General features: G+C 43.7%; 2 protein-coding genes across 2 annotated transcripts in view; one reads left to right on the forward strand and one right to left on the reverse strand.

The window, feature by feature from the left end:
* HAAO (3-hydroxyanthranilate 3,4-dioxygenase) overlaps positions 1–19,339 on the reverse strand; it is a 78,003-nt gene that overhangs the window by 53,735 nt on the left and 4,929 nt on the right. The window lies entirely within an intron of this gene.
* LOC128897962 (FAD-dependent oxidoreductase domain-containing protein 1-like) lies at positions 4,465–6,641 on the forward strand. The gene is given in 3 exon segments (XM_054168622.1): positions 4,465–4,525; positions 5,780–5,893; positions 5,896–6,641. Coding segments are annotated over 3 exon segments (921 nt in total).

Below are 19,339 nucleotides of genomic sequence, written 5' to 3' on the forward strand. Positions count from 1 at the left end.
TCTTCCTTTGCTGTGCTGGAATGAGCAGTTCTAGGGAGGGCAACTACTTTTGGTGGCTTCTGCTGCTGCAATTTAGTCTGGACGAATGTTTTGCTTTTACAACAGCATTTTGTATCAAGAAAATTGCACTGCTGTAACAAAGAGGTTTAGTGGTGTCTTAAATATAGTTTCCTCTAAGGTGTTATTATCCAGCCTTAACATTTCTAGTGGATCGGTCTCATGCACTTGGTTGCCACACCTGGGACAGTCATTGCTGTCTTCAAAGTGTTGAACAATGAGGCACTCAGTTACTGTAGTTGGCTTGATGAGATAGCCTTTACAGATATAGCAGGTGATACTAGGACTGAAATCTTTCACCAAGTGCTTCCTCTGAGTAGCCATTCGTGGGGTAGGAAATGCTGGTGGAGTGCTTGGGGCCAGATGAGCAAGTCTGAGCAGTGATGATGCCCACGGTGTCACTTCAGTAACACTGAAGGCCCACTGGTTTCACTTCAGTAACACTGTAAAGTGTTTCCTGAATTTGAGATAAAATCTTAATGGGAAAGGTAATCCTCCTCCTCTGTAATATAGACTTAACTGTGCTTCTTCAGGATTGAATGACACACTTGCTTCTGATCTGTCTGAATGTTTTCATATTTTAATGAAATATACTTGGTTTTCTGACTTTGTCCTCTGAAGGGTTGTAAACTGCTTAAATAAACTGCCTTATCTTTGAAATACTGGGCAACACACACTGTGAAAATGAATGGAATGTGTGGATATCTAGCAGTTCCCCAGGCTCCCATTGCAGTTGACATGGTTGATCTTACCATTAAGGACTGCTCCCAATTATTTCAGATGATACTGATCATACCATGTGGGGAGTTCTGGGGGTGTGACTGTGGAACACTCAGCATTTAGAATCACAGAATAATAGAATGGTTTAGGTTGGAAGGGACCTCCAAAGGTCATCTAGTCCAAGCCCCTCTGCAGTTAGCAGAGACATCCTCCACTAGATCAGGTTACTCAGAGCCTTGTCAAGCCTGACCTTAAATACCTCCAGGGGTGGGGCCTCAACTACCTTTCTGGGCAACCTGTTCAAATGTTCCAGCACCCTCATGGTAAAGAACTTCTTCCTAACATCCAGTCTAAATCTATTCTTCTGTAATTTAAAACCACTGTCCTATCACTACAGACCCTTGTAAACAGTCCCTCTCCAGCCTTCTTGTAGGCGCTCTTCAGGTACTGGAAGGCTGCTGTTAGGTCTTCTCCAGGCTTAACAACCCCATCTCCCTCAGCCTGTCCTCCTAGGAGAAGTGTTCCAGGCCCCTGATCATTTTTGTGACCCTGGTCCAGCAGGTTCATGTCCCTCCTGTGTTGAAGGCTCCAGAGCTGGATGCAGTACTCCAGGTAAGGTCTTACCAGAGTAAAGTAGCAGAATCACCTTTCTTGATCTGCTGGCCACACTTCTTTTGATGTGATTTGCTTTCTGGACTTGAAGTGCACACTGTTGTCTCATGTCCAGCTTCTCATCCACCAGAACCTCCAAGTCCTTTTCTGCAGGGCTGCTGTCAATTTTGTAATCCCCCAGTGAGTATTGATATCTAGGATTGCCCCGACCTACTTGCTGGTCTCATTATGACAGAAGATGTTTCCTCTTTAATACTCTTAATGAATTAATTTGTGGGTTCTTGAGTTTATTGAATAGCAAATAATCCTGCAAATTTGAAGGCAATGAGATTGGTCTTTATTTGCTAAATATCTTCTTTCTTAGTCATTTATATGTAATTGTATCTTACATTTACTGAATACAAAGTAAATATTTTTCACTTATGTGTTAAAAAAACCAAAATACGGGGTTTTTTTGTGTTGCAGCTGTGTAATAGATATTTGCATATTGTACACATTTCAGAAGGAACCTATTCAAAACAGCCATGTAAACCATTCAGAAAGAATCCTGTGGGCTCTGTTTGCTTTTACAGGGTGGATAATTTTGGAATTGCTTCTTTTTAAAGGATCAACAGCTTTAAGAAAGTGTTTTCTAAAGAGTTTCATTTATTTTTAAAATGGGACAATATTGGCTGTCAGATGGCTTTCAAAGTATCTCTGTCTTGGTGTACTTTGGAACTTGCCTAAAGAAATTATTTCCTGACCTGTATAGCCCACATGCCTTCTTCAGGATAAGGCTTAAAAGACTGCTAGGAAAAGGCTCTCCAGCTTCTGGAAAAATGGGAGAGCTTATAGCTGCTAAAACCATGAGCTGAGCTAGTAATTTGAAATACCTTTAACATGCTGAAATTAGGCAAATATATTCACAAAACACAAAATATTTTTTATCTTCCCAGAAAGAGTAAATCATAGCATCCTGTGATTTTGTTTTGTTATGTGGTGTGTGTGACAAAAAACTGTTTAAGAGCACGTGGAGGAAAGGCAAAATCTGTAGACAGAGGTTATGTCTCAGTAGTTGGATTGGTACAGCTGATATAAGAAGCCAGACTTTCAGGAACACAAAGGTGGTTGTCTGCATGCATATGTGAAATGGGCTTTAAAACTAAATTCAAGGAGGAACGTGACTGATTAGATCATTTCTTGAAGAGGAGCCATCTTCTGGAGCAAAGATGACATAGAGGAGTGGGAAAAAGTTCTGACACATGAAAAGTGTACAAGTTCTGTTTGGGAATAGAGCAAAAGATGTATGCAGGAAAGCTGGTGAGACACGTCACACCTTTGTTGAGTGGGATGTGTAGTACCCAGTGCACCAGTGATTTTCACTTTCTAGGATTACTTTCAGTGTAATGGCATGAAATCACGATGTAATATGAGTCAATGTTATTTATATATTACAGAATGAGGAAATCTAAAGGGTTTTTAAAACATCTACATTCTACTCAAATTTGGTAGAAGCAAGGAAATAATCTCTCCTGCAGCAAGAGAACTATAATACATAGAATACATAGAATACATAGAATAAACCAGGTTGGAAGAGACCTTCAAGATCACCGCGTCCAACCCATCAACCAATCAAACACCACCCAAACAACTAACCCACGGCACCAAGCACCCCATCAAGTCTCCTCCTGAAAACCTCCAGTGATGGCGACTCCACCACCTCCCCAGGCAGCCCATTCCAATGTGCAATCACTCTTTCTGTATAGAACTTTTTCCTAACATCTAGCCTGAACCTCCCCTGGCGCAGCCTGAGACTGTGTCCTCTTGTTCTGGTACTGGCTGCCTGGGAGAAGAGACCAACATCCGTCTGTCTACAACCTCCCTTCAGGTAGTTGTAGAGAGTAATAAGGTCACCCCTCAGTCTCCTCTTCTCCAGGCTAAGCAACCCCAGCTCCCTCAGCCTCTCCTCATAGGGCTTATGTTCCAAACCCCTCACCAACTTTGTTGCTCTTCTCTGGACTCGTTCCAGCAAGTCAACCTCCTTCCTGAACTGAGGGGCCCAGAACTGGACACAGTACTCGAGGTGCGGCCTAACCAGTGCAGTGTACAGGGGCAGAATGACCTCCCTGCTCCTGCTGGCCACACTGTTCCTGATGCAGGCCAGGATGCCATTGGCCCTCTTAGCTGCCTGGGCACACTGCAGGCTCATGTTCAGTCTACTGTCAACCAGCACCCCCAGGTCCCTCTCAGCCTGACTGCTCTCCAGCCACTCTGACCCCAGCCTGTAGCTCTGCATGGGGTTGTTGTGGCCAATGTGCAGAACCCGGCACTTGGATGTGTTCAATCTCATGCCGTTGGACTCTGCCCATCTGCCCAGCCTGTCGAGGTCCCTCTGCAGAGCCTCTCCACCCTCCAGCAGATCAACTCCTGCCCCCAGCTTGGTGTCATCAGCAAACCTACTGATGATGGACTCAATGTCCTCATCCAGATCATCAATAAAGATGTTAAAGAGCATGGGGCCCAGTACTGATCCCTGGGGCACACCACTAGTGACTGGCTGCCAGCTGGATGTGGCACCATTCACTACCACTCTCTGGGCTCGGCCCTCCAGCCAGTTCCTAACCCATCGCAGTGTGCTCCCATCCAAGCCATGGGCTAACATCTTGGCCAGGAGTTTGCTATGGGGAACGGTGTCAAAGGCCTTGCTGAGGTCCAGGTAGACTACATCCACAGGCTGTAATTGCTGTTGGAAAGATCTGGTCAGGACTCTGGCACTGTGCACAGAAATGGTCTGTGTTTCACTTTCATTGAGAGATGAAGTATAGGAATATTTAATTTTTCAAATGGGAAAAGTGATAACCATGTGGAGAGGATCAACCTTTAAGTGTTAGCATTCAGCTAAAGCAGTAGTTCAAGCTTGTGTCTGTGGTCTGTCATGGTAGGGCCAAACAAGTCCCAGCACAAATCCAGACAGACCCTGATGTGTCTAGACGTGGTCCCCTTCTCCCCCCTGCTGAAAAGGATATAGATTTCCTTTATTATAAAATGATATGGCAATATTAATCAAAATATTAATAACCTTTATTAATATGAAAAATGTCAAAACATATCAAAAGGTTCAATGTACGGTTAGAATATATCTATAATGGGATGTGCAGTAAGTGGGCAACTATAACAATTTAACTGTTTTATGCAAACCGGGAGGAATATAACAGAAAGAGAATACCCCAGGCGTGAAATGCAATCGACCACAGTGTGGGGGAGACTCCATGAGAACAGTTATGCCAAAGAGGCAGTGAATTAATTACTCACAGCTGGTTGTACCCAGGTAGGGAGTGCTGCTGCTGTGTATTACTGGCTTTGGGGCGCTCATGCGCTGGGCATGGCATGTTGCCGGCAGAAAGGCCACGAGGTTGTCGATGGCTGGTCTGGCTTCAGCAGATGGCAGGCTGTTAACATTGCTATTGCGATGGGTGCTTGCTCCTGGGTGAATTGAAGCATGGCAAAATCCTGATTGCAAGGGGAAGCATATAGTTTATAAATTAAAACAATATTCCTTGCTTAGACCAGGGTGTACAATGAGATATATCTTGCAAAAACTGGGATATGTACCTACAGTCTTGAGGTTAGACTGGGCAAACCAAAATTGCAAAAATCTGGAGCTTATTTCCCAAAAGAATGCTAGCCCATCTAGCAGCATACTCGCTGTAAGTGTGGGTGTGTGCATCATTCAGATGCTAGAGGAATTGAAAAACTATGATGAAAAGATTTTGCATCTGGAAAGAGAATGAGAAATGATGGAGACGCAGAACCAGAGGCTATATCATTTATTAGTGCTGCAAATCAAGTCAACTGCTGTTGTAATATAGATGTTCTATTCACCCTGAGCACAGCTTCCAGGGCAAGATGTAAGCAGGTGAAGACATTTATTACGTTACACAGCAAAGTCTATCAGAAGGCACAGGTGTCACAGCTTAATTGGTCATTTTCTACTGGCATGTGTGTAATTGGTCAAAACAACAAAACAATATTTTAACACATCCAACCAAATTCTGCCTAATTTCTCTCTGTCAGTTACAAGATGTTTACATTCTTCTCCGAGTCAAAGTCTTCTCTAATTTGAGCAAAGGCAAATCTCCATAGCCTCGCAAAGCTATCCAAAACCAACCCTTCTCCCACATTTCCCCCTTTTTCCTTTTTCCAATAAAGCCACACTTTTGATTGACCTTTCTCACATTCTCCCTTCAACCCTAATTTCTAACATTCAGCCCTTCTCCCACAAACAAAAGCCACGTTCGGTGCCTTCTCAGGAGGGCCAGAGCTGGGGTCCCGCCGGGGGGCTCCCTATAGGGGTGTCTGCAGAGGTCCCCGCTCCCTCGGGGGGCTCCTGGCTGGGCCCTCTGCACCTCAGTCCTGCTCTGCACTGACAACTTCTGTGAGCTGGGACAGGGTTTGGAGTGCTTGGGTCAGACCCTGAAGGATCAGATGCCAGCGTTGAGGCCGGGGGGCTGGGGGGGCTGGACGCCCCTGGGGGCGGCGTGCTGGGCTAGTCTGTGGCGTACTGGCTGAAGGCGCTGGAGGGGCAGCAGCACGGCATGAAGGTGCTGGTGGTGGAGAGGGACCCCACGTACTTCCAGGCCTCCACGGTGCTGTCGGTGGGGGGCATCCGGCAGCAGTTCTTGCTGCCAGAGAACATCCGCATGTCGCGCTTCGCCACCGCATTCCTGCGCCGCATTGACGAGTACCTTGGGGTGCCCAACGAGCCCTACATCGACATCCAGTTCCAGCCCTCGGGATACCTCTTCCTTGCTCTCACAGAAGCTGCTGCCAGGCTGGAGGCCACTGTCTGGCTCCAGAGGGAGGAAGGGGCACAAGTGGCTCTGCTGTCCCCAACCCAGCTGAAGGAGAGGTTCCCCTGGATGAACACAGAGGGGGTGGCTGTGGCCTCCTATGGTCTGGAAGATGAAGGTTGGTTTGATCCCTGGACCCTCCTCAATGCCTTCTGCCACAAAGCCACCTCTCTGGGAGTCCACAGCTGCTCCGGGGAGGTGCGAGGCTTTGTCACCTCAGCTAGGGACTTGGTGCCGGGGGGACCATCGCTGACGTCCGCACGCATCAAACACATCCACATCTACATGCGGGACAGCCTGGAGTACAAGCCTGTGGCTTGTTCCATCATGGTCAACGCTGCGGGTGCCTGGGCCGGGAAGCTGCTGGAGGAGGCAGGGCTGCCCGAGGAGATGTGGCAGCCCCCCCTGTGTTTTTTTTTTTAAAGGCAACAAGGCTGGTGAGAGGCCTCGAGCACAAGCCTTATGAGGAGAGGCTGAGGGAGCTGGGGTTGCTTAGCCTGCTCAGGGGTGACCTCATTGCTCTCTACAACTACCTGAAAGGTGGTTGTAGCCAGGAAGGGGTTGGTCTCTTCTCTCTAGCAACCAGCACCAGAACAAGAGGACACAGTCTCAAGCTGTGCCAGGGGAAGTTTAGGCTCAAAGTGAGGAGAAACTTCTTCACTGAGAGAGTTGTTCGCCATTGGAAGGTGCTGCCCAGGGAGGTGGTGGAGTCGCCATCCCTGGAGGTGTTCAAGAGGGGATTGGACGTGGCACTTGGTTTAGTCATGGGGTCTGTGGTGACAGGTTGGACTCGATGATCTTTGAGGTCTCTTCCAACCTTGGTGATACTGTGATACTGTGATACTGTAACTGCCACCTTAAGAGGAGTCACAGAGGCAGAAAGTTCCTGACCCATGGAAAAGGGAACTGCCCTTTGATCCCTGAAGGATATCGGAACTTAAAGTATTAAGTGTGAAACTGCAAAATTGGGATGGTGAATTTGCAATATTAGATACTACTCTCATGCCAATATTTTTTTCCTTTTAGTTTTTATTTATTTTTCTTTCCCTTCTGTACATCCTGGAGTTGCATCAGAGTAAATCATAGTATGTAAACCTTTTTTTATAACTGTGGAACTTTCGCACAGAATCACAGAATCACCAAGGTTGGAAGAGACCTCAAAGATCATCAAGTCCAACCTGTCACCACAGACCTCATACATGTATTCCTTTTAAGCCATTAACATCTGATAGCTGCTTGGGATAACACCCATTCTGAAAACTACAACAAACCCCCTCCATAAGCCCTAATGAATATGTTAGTCGACAAATGAAAGAGCATTATGTCACCCCAGTGGTGGTTACAATGTTGAATTCTAACATTTAATTCAGAAATGGACAAGGGGAAGTGCTGCTATGGAAGGATACACGGTTCTGAAGCCCCAGCAGATGTTGTGGGTGCACACATATACAGCCCCAACAGTTTCTCAGAAGCAGGAGTAGGGACTCTACTGCCTGGTAAGGCAGGCAGATTCAGCTGGGCTTTGGAGAAGCTGTGGAATTCTCTTGTTCCAGGTTTCACTCTTCTCTTTCTCCAATTAGAAATCAGTGGAGAGACCTACTCTATTTTAAAAAAATCTTTACCATATTGTTATAAGAGTAAAAAGAGATCTTATAGTGCTGTCAGGCTATGTCTTTTCTGTGGGTTTGGTCATGTTTTGTTGTGTGTGTTTGTTTTGTTTTGTTTGTTGTGGTTGGTTTTGGTGTTTTGTGGGTTTTATTGTTTGCTTTTTTAGTGGTTTGTTTGTTTTGTCAGACAGTTCAGGTATAGATACATAGCTTGAAAATTCAGAAGGAGAAACTGATGATTCAGGTTTTATTCTATTTCCTTTTAGTCTGAACCAGTGAGGAGTCCAAGATGCATGAATCCATGTAGATTTTCATGTGTATATCAGTCATTTTGGTCATTTTACCTTAGTAAAGAGAAGAATCCAGATGAAAAGTGGAGCCCACTATTACAGAAGTCTATTAATCTCAGTTATCTATAATACAGCTTTGATAAATCTAATGCCCATTCATCTGTTCGTGGACAGTGGTACTCACTGCAAGACTCACTACTCTAAAACATTTAGTTTTGTGTTGTATTTCATTGATGCAAAAAGCTAATAAATCATGATGTACATAATGGTCCATCTAAAAGATTAGAAATTGTGTAGATTTCCAGTTTCAGAGAACTGACAAGCATTTATTTACTTGACACTATCTGTACACACTAGAAGAAAAACTTTAAAAGGTTAGGTATCCTCTGGCAGAGGAGTTTGTAAGATAGTAAAACAGGCTAACATAAGCCAGAGCTGGCAGTGATTTAGATTTGAGGTAGGTGATATTTATGAGAGTTCACAAATATCCAAGCAGCCCTGCCAACTTATTACTTATCCTTTCAGTCCTTACAAAATCGAAGTTGTTTCTTCAATGTTCTGGCATTTATGGCCTATACAGAAATGTTTATTTCTGTTTATTTTTTCAGAAAGCATTTTCTCCATTTTCTGTGAGAAAATGATCATCATGGGATTAAAGTTTGTTTTCCAGATTGTTTTCTTTCCAAAATCCTCAGTTACAATTACAGAATGTTCTGCTTTTTACTCTCTCTCTTCCTCCCCCTCCCTCCCCCCATCCCCTCTTTATGTGACTCCAAGCAAAACACACATTTATATTTTATGGCAATACCAATGCTGTCCAGTCTTTCTGGATAGTATCTTTTCAGTAATGGGCCTAGTGATGTCTGAGACTCTAACTCATGAAGAATTCTGCTCAAAAGCCTGAGAAAGGTCATGTTTCTGGTTTGTGCATCCACTGAACGTATTCTGTGGAAAACTCAGCAAAGGATCCAACCAGCTGCTTTACTAAGATGAAACAGAAGTAATAGGACACTTGCCTCACTAATAACAATGGCTTTTAATTTGGATTTATTTTATAAACTCTGCAAGCCAGTTAATATTCCTGCTTTGAGGGGCTAAGGGTTGGCGAGGAACTGACATGTAGGTAATTCACACTGTTTTCCCTAGAATAACATGTCTCAACAGCGGAGTATACTGATTCTGTGCTGTCAGGCCAGTGAGATACAAGTCAGATATCCTCAAGAGACTGATCCATCAGAATGGGTGTATATATATGGCTAACATTCCTAGTGTCAGCTGGCCTCAAGTGCTGCTCCTTTGGTCTGTGTTCTCCTTGGACGCACGTGTGTATGTGGTGGCATGGGTGCAAGTCAGCTCCACAAACATAAGGTGGTAGTTCTTGTAATTGCAAGTGAATGCAAATCTGAGATATAAGGCCTCTGAAGTCCCAGAGCTAACAAAAATTGAGAGTGCTCTGAGCAGTCAGCAGCATCAATAGCTGAAGTCTTTTAGTAGTGGTTGGAATCTGTGGCATTGGTACAGTAGTTGTCAATACTTGTCTGCTCTAATGTTTGTGAATACAGATAGGCAGGTGGCTTAAGAAAAATGTGAATGAAGAAAAAGTGTGAAAACTCCTTTTGGAGAATTATCTGATGTTCTGATTTGATACAAAATAAGCTAGTGAGCAACATATCTGTATTTATTTAAATATATGTGTGTGTGTTTGTGTAAAGTCATAATGATAAGGGCAAGGAAGAACTTTCTGACTTGAGGTGTTTCTGACCGTGTCAGCTGTGCTTTGGATTGTTTTCACCACTGCTGTACTGTATTTTTTTAGGTCTGAGAAGAAATGGAGGTGATGCTCTTTACAGACAGCTTGGTCTAACCAAAGCAGAGTGAGCTAGTGTGGATTCAAATTTTACTTCCTTATCTTCTTTCAGGGCATCATATGCTGAAATAGCCTCTCTATTTGTGCAAAAGTAGTGCTTCTCTTTTTTTTCTGGCACAATCCCATTGACCATAATGCAATTATCCCAGGGAAATTATGGACAATGCAGGCTCGTACACAATTAGACTTGCTGTTAATCTTGATGGAATACAGAGGGGCAGACAATAATCCCTTTCTTAGCCTTTAATATTGATTTTTTTTAAAATGCATATCAGCATTTTCAAAGTGCTTCATTGTCTTTGCTGTGAGAATCAGTCAAAATTACAATTGTATCTCTGTTTAAAAAGTGAGTGCTGAAAACACAGCTTTGAATTAATTTATGCCACAAGCAGCATGTTAATTTCTTTTGTAATAGTTCTCTCTATTAGATGCAGATTCCAAAACAGGAAGGAAAATGATGGCCAAGTATTTTATTAGGTTAGATGTAGGATTGATGGAAGGGAGAGACTGGCTTAAGGTAGCTGAGGGGAATTAGAAGAAGTAAAATGATGTCTAGTCAAAACCTAATGCTCAGATAAATGCCAGTATCTGTTCTAATGAAATGAAATGATACTGATATTTCTCAATATCTTAAGCAAAGGGAGAAAAAGCAGAATGTGTTATTGGATTCTTAACTTTCTGTGTGTATGCACTAAATGTCTCCTATAGTTTATTTCTTTTATGCAGGAGAGTCATAAGTGGCACTTGAGCTGGATAGGGAACAATTCTCTCATGTAATGACATTTTGAATCTGTAAATATTTAAATGCCTTGGTCTACTTCACTTATTCCCAAGTCTTTCTGTTTCAGCTAGTGAGAAGCTGTGTAAGTAAGGATTTGTTTGAAAATGATGAATCAAAATTGTCAGAAATTTCTTCTCAATTTGGTAAGTCAGACTTTTTGCATGAAGACTTATGTATTCCTCAGCTTTCAGGCTAGGGAGTGAGGGTGGACAACACCCATAGTAACTGTTTAAGCCACAGTTATTCTATTTTAGTGCAAATATAGGGTAAAAGTTGATGAGCATGAAGCTTGGATGGAGATTTTAAACTTGTGGCAAATATGCATTTGTCACCATGTATTGACTGTGTTCTTCAGTATTCTGTACTTCTAATACAATGATCTTCTCGAATGAGTATTTTAAACACTGGTGATCTGTGGATTATGAAACATACATCTAATTTGTGTTTCTTAATGGGAGTAACTAACAGTGACTCTTTGGATACTCCTCAGCTACATGGGCAATTCAAAGGCTTTATCTTTCCTTATTTGAGCAGGGTGGCTGGTTTGTATTTCCTCAGCCTGAGAGGATGGCCTTTCAGGTTTGCTGGCTGTAGATCAAGACATAGTGGCTCACCTTGAAGAGGAAGCAGCCAGGAGAGAGTCTCAGAGTTGAATGATCAATAGTGGAATTTTTTTGTTGTTTACTTCTTATTTTTGTGGGGAGGGAAGTGACTGCTGTCCATTTTCTTATTCCTCATGTCTGCTGGAGTAGTTCTGTGCAGAAAATTATGTGTCTTGCACCTCCTGGCCACACACATTTATAAGGAAGACACTGAGCTTTAATTTTGTTCAAGTCTACAGAGGCTACGTTGTATCACAGCTACTATTCATGCTTTGTCTTTTCCTCCAGAATAAATTTGATTTAGGCTGCATGCGCTTCTAGGATACTTTCCTGTAGGCATTCATATTTTTGAAGATACAACCACAAGGTTTTGGGTAGTGATCCTACTCTCATTTGTGTAGAGATCATACCTTGTTCATTAGACATTAAAATCTTTACTCTTCGTCATAGTGTATGATGAGAAACTTGTGTTTGCAACATGTGTAACCTAATGGTATATTTTGTATCCTTCCCTAATTTCAGATGTTTCTGGGAAAACTCTGGCATGAATTATTGAAAAAGCTAAGAAATAGCTAAGAATTATCAATTACCTCAAAGCAACACGGTACATCAAACATTTTCAGTCAGCTCTCTCTTTGTAGAGCAACAGTGAATGTTTCTTCTGCCATATACTTTTATTCTAAATTTAGAATAGAATAGAATAGAACAGAACAGAACAGAATTAACCAGGTTGGAAGAGAACTTTGAGATCATCAAGTCCAACCTATCACCCAACACCATCTAATCCACTAAACCATGGCACCAAGTGCCCCATCCAGTCTCTTCCTAAACACCTCCAGTGATGATAGAATACATAGGATACATAGAATAAACCAGGTTGGAAGGGACCTTCAAGATCATTGCGTCCAACCCATCAACCAATCCAACCCACCTAAACAACTAAACCATGCAACCAAGCACCCCATCAAGTCTCCTCTTGAACACCTCCAATGATGGCGACTCCACCACCTCCCTGAGCAGCACATTCCAATGGGCAATCACTCTCTCTGTATAGAACTTCTTCCTAACATCCAACCTAAACCTCCCCTGATGCAGCCTGAGACTGTGTCCTCTTGTTCTGGTACTGGCTGCCTGGGAGAAGAGACCGACATCCGCCTGTCTACAACCTCCCTTCAGGTAGTTGTAGAGAGCAATAAGGTCTCCCCTGAGTCTCCTCCTCTCCAGGCTAATCAACCCCAGCTCCCTCAGTCTCTCTTCATAGGGCTTGTGCTCCAAGCCCCTCACCAACCTTGTCGCCCTTTTCTGGACACGCTCCAGCAAGTCAACCTCCTTCCTAAACTGAGGGGCCCAGAACTGGACACAGTACTTGAGGTGCGGCCTAACCAGTGCAGTGTACAGGGGCAGAATGACCTCCCTGCTCCTGCTGGCCACAGTGTTCCTGATGCAGGCCAGGATGCCATTGGCCCTCTTAGCTGCCTGGGCACACTGCAGGGTCATGTTCAGCCTACCATCAACCAGTACCCCCAGGTCGCTCTCCACCTGGCTGCTCTCCAGCCACTCTGACCCCAGCCTGTAGCTCTGCATGGGGTTGTTGTGGCCAATGTGCAGAACCCGGCACTTGGATGTGTTCAATCTCATGCCGTTGGACTCTGCCCATCTGTCCCAGCCTGTCGAGGTCCCTCTGCAGAGCCTCTCTACCCTCCAGCAGATCAACTCCTGCCCCCAGCTTGGTGTCGTCAGCAAATTTACTGATGATGGACTCAATGCCCTCATCCAGATCATCAATAAAGATGTTAAAGAGCATGGGGCCCAGCACTGATCCCTGGGGCACCCCACTGGTGACTGGCTGCCAGCTGGATGTGGCACCATTCACCACCACTCTCTGGGCTCAGCCCTCCAGCCAGTTCCTAACCCATCGCAGTGTGCTCCTGTCCAAGCCATGGGCTGACAGCTTGGCCAGGAGTTTGCTATGGGGGACGGTGTCAAAGGCCTTGCTGAGGTCCAGGTAGACTACATCCACAGCCTGCCCCACATCCACCAGACGGGTCACCTGATCATAGAAAGAGATCAGGTTGGTCAGGCAGGACCTGCCCTTCCTAAATCCATGCTGGCTGGGCCTGATCCCTTGGCCATCCTCTAAGTGCTGTGTGATTGCACTCAGGATGACCTGTTCCATAATCTTGCCTGGCACTGAGGTCAGGCTGACAGGCCTATAATTCCCTGGCTCAACCAACCAGCCCTTCTTGTGGATGGGCACAATGTTGGCCAGCTTCCAGTCCTCTGGGACCTCTCCAGTGAGCCAGGACTGCTGAAAAATGATGGAGAGAGGCTTGGCCAGCTCATCTGCCAGCTCTCTCAGCACCCTAGGATGGATCCCATCTGGTCCCATGGACTTGTGTGGATCCAAGCGATTGAGGAGAGTTCCAATTACCTGCTCATGGAACACAGGGAAACTATGCAGCTCCCTGTCTCCTTCTGCCAGCTCTGCAGGCCAGCTGTCTGGAAGACATTCTATCCTGCTAGTAAAAATTGAGGCAAAGAAGGTGTTAAGTACCTCTGCCTTTTCCTCATGCTTTAATACAACGTTTCCCTCCATGTCAACCAAGGAGTGGAAGTTGTTCTTGTCCTTCCTCTTGCTATTCATGTATTTATAGAAGGACTTTTTGCTGTCCTTCACAGCAGAGGCCAGTTTAAGCTCCAAATGTGCTTTTTCCTCCCTAATTTTCTTCCTACATGATTTATCAACATCCTTAAACATTCTGTGGGTTGCCTCACCTTTCTTCCAAAGATGATACACCCTCTTTTTTTTCCCTTAGTTCTTTTAGAAGTTCATTACCCATCCAGGCTGGCCGTTTGCCCTGGTGGCTTATCCTCCGGTACATTGGCACAGCCTGTTTCTGCACCTTCAAGAGTTCCTCCTTGAAGTAGTCCCAGCTCTCCTGGACCCCTTTGTTTCTAAGGGCTGTTTCCCAAGGAACCTTCTGAGTTCCTTGAGCAATCTGAAGTCTGCCCTCCGGAAGTCCAGAGTGGAGGTCTTCTTGCTGCCCCTCTTAGCTTGACCAAATACTGAAAATTCAATTATCTCGTGGTCGCTGGCCCCTAAACACCCTCTGACCTCCACATCACCCACCAGCCCTTCCCTGTTGGTGAAGATGAGGTCAAGGATAGCCTTACCCCTGGTAGGCTCTCGCAGCACCTAGGATAAGAAGCTGTCCTCCATGCACTCTAAGAACCTCCTAGACTGTCTCCTGTCTGCTGTGTTGAGATCCTAGCAGATGTCAGGCTGATGACTCCAACACCTCCCCGGGCAGCACATTCCAATGGCCAATCTTTCCTTCTGTGAAGAACTACTTCTTAACATCCAGCCTAAACCTCCCCTGGTGCAGCTTGAGGCTGTGTCCTCTTGTTCTGGTGCTGGTTGCCTGGGAGAAGACACCAAACCCCACCTGGCTACAACCTCCCTTCAGGTAGTTGTAGAGAGCAATAAGGTCTCCCCTGAGCCTCTCCTCTCCAGGCTAAGCAACCCCAGCTCCCTCAGCCTCTCCTCATGAAGCTGTGCTCCAAACCCCTCCCCAGCTTTGTTGCCCTTCTCTGGACACGTTCCAGCAACTCAACATCTTTCCTAAACTGAGGGGCCCAGTATTCTCTCGTTGGTACATGTGGAAATTTTTCATGTAATTTTTGTTAATGTTAATGGATGTCAGGTGTGCTCCAGTAATTTTGCAGCATAAGAATGAATAGATCCCTTTAGTTTCTTTACTTGGATTTTAACAATAGTCACTGCATTTTGTGTCAGCTGAATGGTTTTCAGCTGCAAAGATGGCCTTGAAAGAAGATTTTCCTGAAGTTCAGAGCTCCTGAAAGTTAAAAATAACTTTCCAAGCAAATTATACCATAATGGCAGCATTCCACTATCTGTCTTGCATCTTTTGCTAGTTACTAAATGAAAGAAGAGGGTGGCATGGAGAAAACACACAGTCCTGTGAAAGCACACGTGTCTACCCATAGCTTTCCCATTCAGGGTAGTATTGGTGCTTCTGAATTTGCAAGGTGCTTCTGGCCTGGCATACTCTGTGAAGGGATGTGACAGACTATCTCAGAGGAAGATGTCTTCTCTTATCTGCCACCAGAGAAGCAATTCATATGATCTCATAAAGACCAGTAGTGTGTGTGAATTTCTTGCCTATCCAGATCAGCAGTGCTGCTAAGACTGTAAGTGCTCACAAAGTGTCTTCATTGTGGAATAAAAACCACCAGAGCTGAAGGTACCAATGGAGAGAGAACTCCTACTCTGTAAAAATGAAGCCCCTGACCTCCCTGTTCTGAGTAAAGGTGAACCTTTGGAGGCAAGAATTAGGAAATTCATTCTAGAGAAAATCTGGGAGACAGTAGTCAGTGACTTTATTAATGTGTGCCTCAGGGCTGCAAGAGATAGCATGTGGAAAATCTGCTCCTCAACTTTGAAAGAACAAACATAATTAAAAAGACATTGTTTGGTATATTGCCCAAGCTTGATACAAAATTTTGGAAGAGGCTGCTAGTAAATAGTGCAGATAGAACAGTTTTTAACATAAAATTTTACAGCTTACAGCATAGATGTTCAGTGTGTTCAATGGAATGGGTAGCAGATGGTTAGAGAATTAGTGAAGGGTAAGGGCTGTGGAACAATTTCTGCAAAATATTCATATAGGTTAATAGGTTAATGAAGCAGACAAACATCTTCAGAATATAGCTGAAGTGTTTTTAAGTCCTTTGGCATGTAAACAAGATTTGTAAGCATAAATTTGCATAGATTATATTATTCTTTAGGTTTTTACAGGCTGTCTGTGGCCCCAATTATTCACCTCAGTGTGAAATCGTATTTTTTTAAAAAGTTATATCATGCTCCAGACTGGGTCTCACATAAGCATACTGAAATACTGTGGAGCTCTTGATAAGGTGAACCATCAGAGTTACTCAGATATTATTATATGCATTTAGGTCTACAAATGAAAACTGAGTTTGAGTTGTGCAAGATTTGCTGAGGGCTTGCGTGTTTGCACTCAGTATATCACATAAATGTAGTTTAAGATCATGGTTGCACAAATTATTTACAGACTTCTCTGTGTCCATTGAAGGGAGGGTATGTGGGAGAACCAGCCTTTGGCAGTTTCAGTGTTTTTTCTCACTATGCTTCATGTCATCAAAAGTCTGATTAAATATAGTTTCCATTGTAGCAATGTAGAATAATATTAGAGGCCTGCACAAAGCATGCTTGAATTGTGAAAGGCCAGGCTGGATGTGGCTCTGAGCAATCTGATGTAGTGTGAGGTGTCCTTGCCCATGGCAGGTAGGTTGGAACAAGATGATCCTTCAGGTCCCTTCCAACCCTAACAATTCTGAGATTCTATGAGCTTGATCATACTTGCATGCAAAGTAATGACCAAGCTTCTGTTGTGTGTCTGTAAGCAATTCTGCGACTTCAGGAAGTGCTTTGAATTTTAAAATTAGTTAAAACCTAAACTAAATATTAACAATGCAGGGAAGAATTATCTTCCTTTTTTTTTTTAAATGTAACTCCAAGGATTTTCTACGTATCAAGCTCCTACAAAGACACAACATTTCAATTCCTGGTACTGATAGAAGCAACAGGGGAAAGGCTAACATACAGAGGAAAGAGTACTCAATACATTCTGCTAACCTGTTCAGCAGGGCATTAAGTTGCTGAACAGTATGAGGTGAGCCATCAGATGCACTACCCATTCCATTTAAACTTGGTTTGCACATATACTAATGACCAGCACACACAATGAAATCTGTAGTAAGCCTAACCAAAAGGAATACATGGTGAGCACTCACTGGCTGGCACTTTGTGGCCTCTCTCTGGTTATGTGCTTTGTTCTGAGGCAAGTGCTTTTGTGCTCTTTCTCTCTCTTCTCTTTCACAGTGCCCCTGAATCAGTTAATCATCTACTGAGGGAAAACAAAGAAATTGAGATAAAAAAGTGTTCCAGGAAGTACCAAATAACCCCACTTCTGTTCGAATTTGAGGAGTCTGCTGAACCATTTCAAGCTTTCTCCCAGTGGCCAGTGACTTGTTCTTACCCAGTATAAGGAACTTTTTAGAAAATTAGCCTTTGTCAAGTATTTTCTGAAACTTGTTGAAGAAGGGACAATGGCTGTAGCTCTCACTTCTTAAGATGACACTGGATGAATTGGAAGTTGTGTTTGGAATCTGAAGACTAATTTAAGATTACACATAAGGGGAGTGACTCACTTTTACAGTCCAACAAAACCTTAATGCAGTCCAGAGAGGGAAAGAGACTCAGTTCTTTTGAATATTCCTGTGTAATGAAATTAGAGGCACAAATGAGGCCAAAATATCAACAGTGAGGATATTTATTACACAAATAAAGTGGATGGATCAGAAGGAGAGAGAGAGAGAGAGAGAGAATAGAGAGAAGGAAAGAGAGGAGAGGGAGAGAGAAGAGGAAAGGAATTATATTACCACACCTCTCACCCCCCCAAGACAGTTTGAGTCTGTGGACGAAGGCTGATGCATCTTTGGAAGGGAGGAGATGTTGGGTCTGTGAAGAAAGGCTACTGCAGCTTTGGTGTGGAGGAGATGTTGTCCTTGTTGGCTGTGCTGTCCTCTAAGCAGTCTCTTCAGCTCCATGAGTTGTAGCAGGCAGAACTTAGGACACAGAGAGAGGGTTCCTCTTGGTCTGCTTCTTCCAGGCTCCACGGTGATGTCTCTGTCATTTTTCTCTCCTGGTATTCTCTCCGTTTTTCTTCAGGGCAGCATTGCCTCGGGCTTTTCCTTCTCTTGTGGTTTCCTTCTCAGCAGCATTGTCCAGGTCTTTTCCTTCTCCCAAGCCAGTAGTTGCTCAGATCTTTTATACACTTTTTAGTTAAGAGTCCAGGTGGTGAATATGCATATTCCAGAGAGTATGGATAGCAGTGGCCTCTGCCCATTATTTCCAGGGCAGCTGCAGTCTGGTGAGCAACCTTTATCTATGCACCTTCCATAGAGTTGTTATCCAGTGGTGTCTGCCCAATACACATCAGCTATTGTCTGGGCAAGCAGCAAAGGTGATTTTATCTTTGTTGAGTCACATCAAGAGAGACAAGAGTTAGTCTCGCACAATAGTTTCCTTGGCAAAAAGCACATCTTCTTGCTTGTGTGTGGAAGTAGGATCTTTTACAGTTGGAGAGTAAGGACAGTTGGAGTTCAGTAACCATAGCAGAGATCTGACTCAGTTGTAGGAAAGGTATCTCAGATGATAAAATTCTTATAATAGATGAGAGAATTAAATGATTGCCAGGAAACTCCCATGTGAAGAATGTGCAAAACAGGAATGAAATAATCCTCTTGGCATAATGAAATCTGTGCTGTAAAACCAGCTGAAACTAATTAAATAAAAACCAAACTCAGCACGATTGATCAAGTTGGGCCAGAGAAGCCGCTACTTGTTTTTATTGTGGGTCCTGATTCCCTAGTAAGTTAAAATAGAAGTAAGTTTTGGGGTGATAGGTGAATCTTTTGTTTTGGTTTTGTTTTCTATGGGGAAAAAAATTACTTCTTTTTAATGTCTTTCAGATTTGGAAATTACTGGTTATCTGTGCTCAATGTAGTCACCCACTCAACTCAAGCATATCAAAGAGCTACCTTGAAACATATTTTGCTTTAAATGTTTTTTAAAATTCTCTGTTTAGAAAGGAACAATTTGATAGCATTCCAAACACAACTTGCAACTACTATACCACTTAAATGAGAAAGTAGACCAGACCGTATCTTTCAGAATTTCATGTTTGTAGGTATATCAAGAGCAACATAACTTCTAAAGTAACTTTCCAGATCATGAGCTTCTTTAATATTTATCTGTACACTTCTGTACTTAAAAAAAGGACACTTTGACTTAAATTCCTTATGGGGATGGGAGGTTGAACAGTGGAAAAACAAAAAACAGTTGCCATATTTATGGGATGTACATAT

Source organism: Dryobates pubescens, chromosome 16 (assembly GCF_014839835.1).
Source record: "Dryobates pubescens isolate bDryPub1 chromosome 16, bDryPub1.pri, whole genome shotgun sequence".
Taxonomy (NCBI): domain Eukaryota; kingdom Metazoa; phylum Chordata; class Aves; order Piciformes; family Picidae; genus Dryobates; species Dryobates pubescens.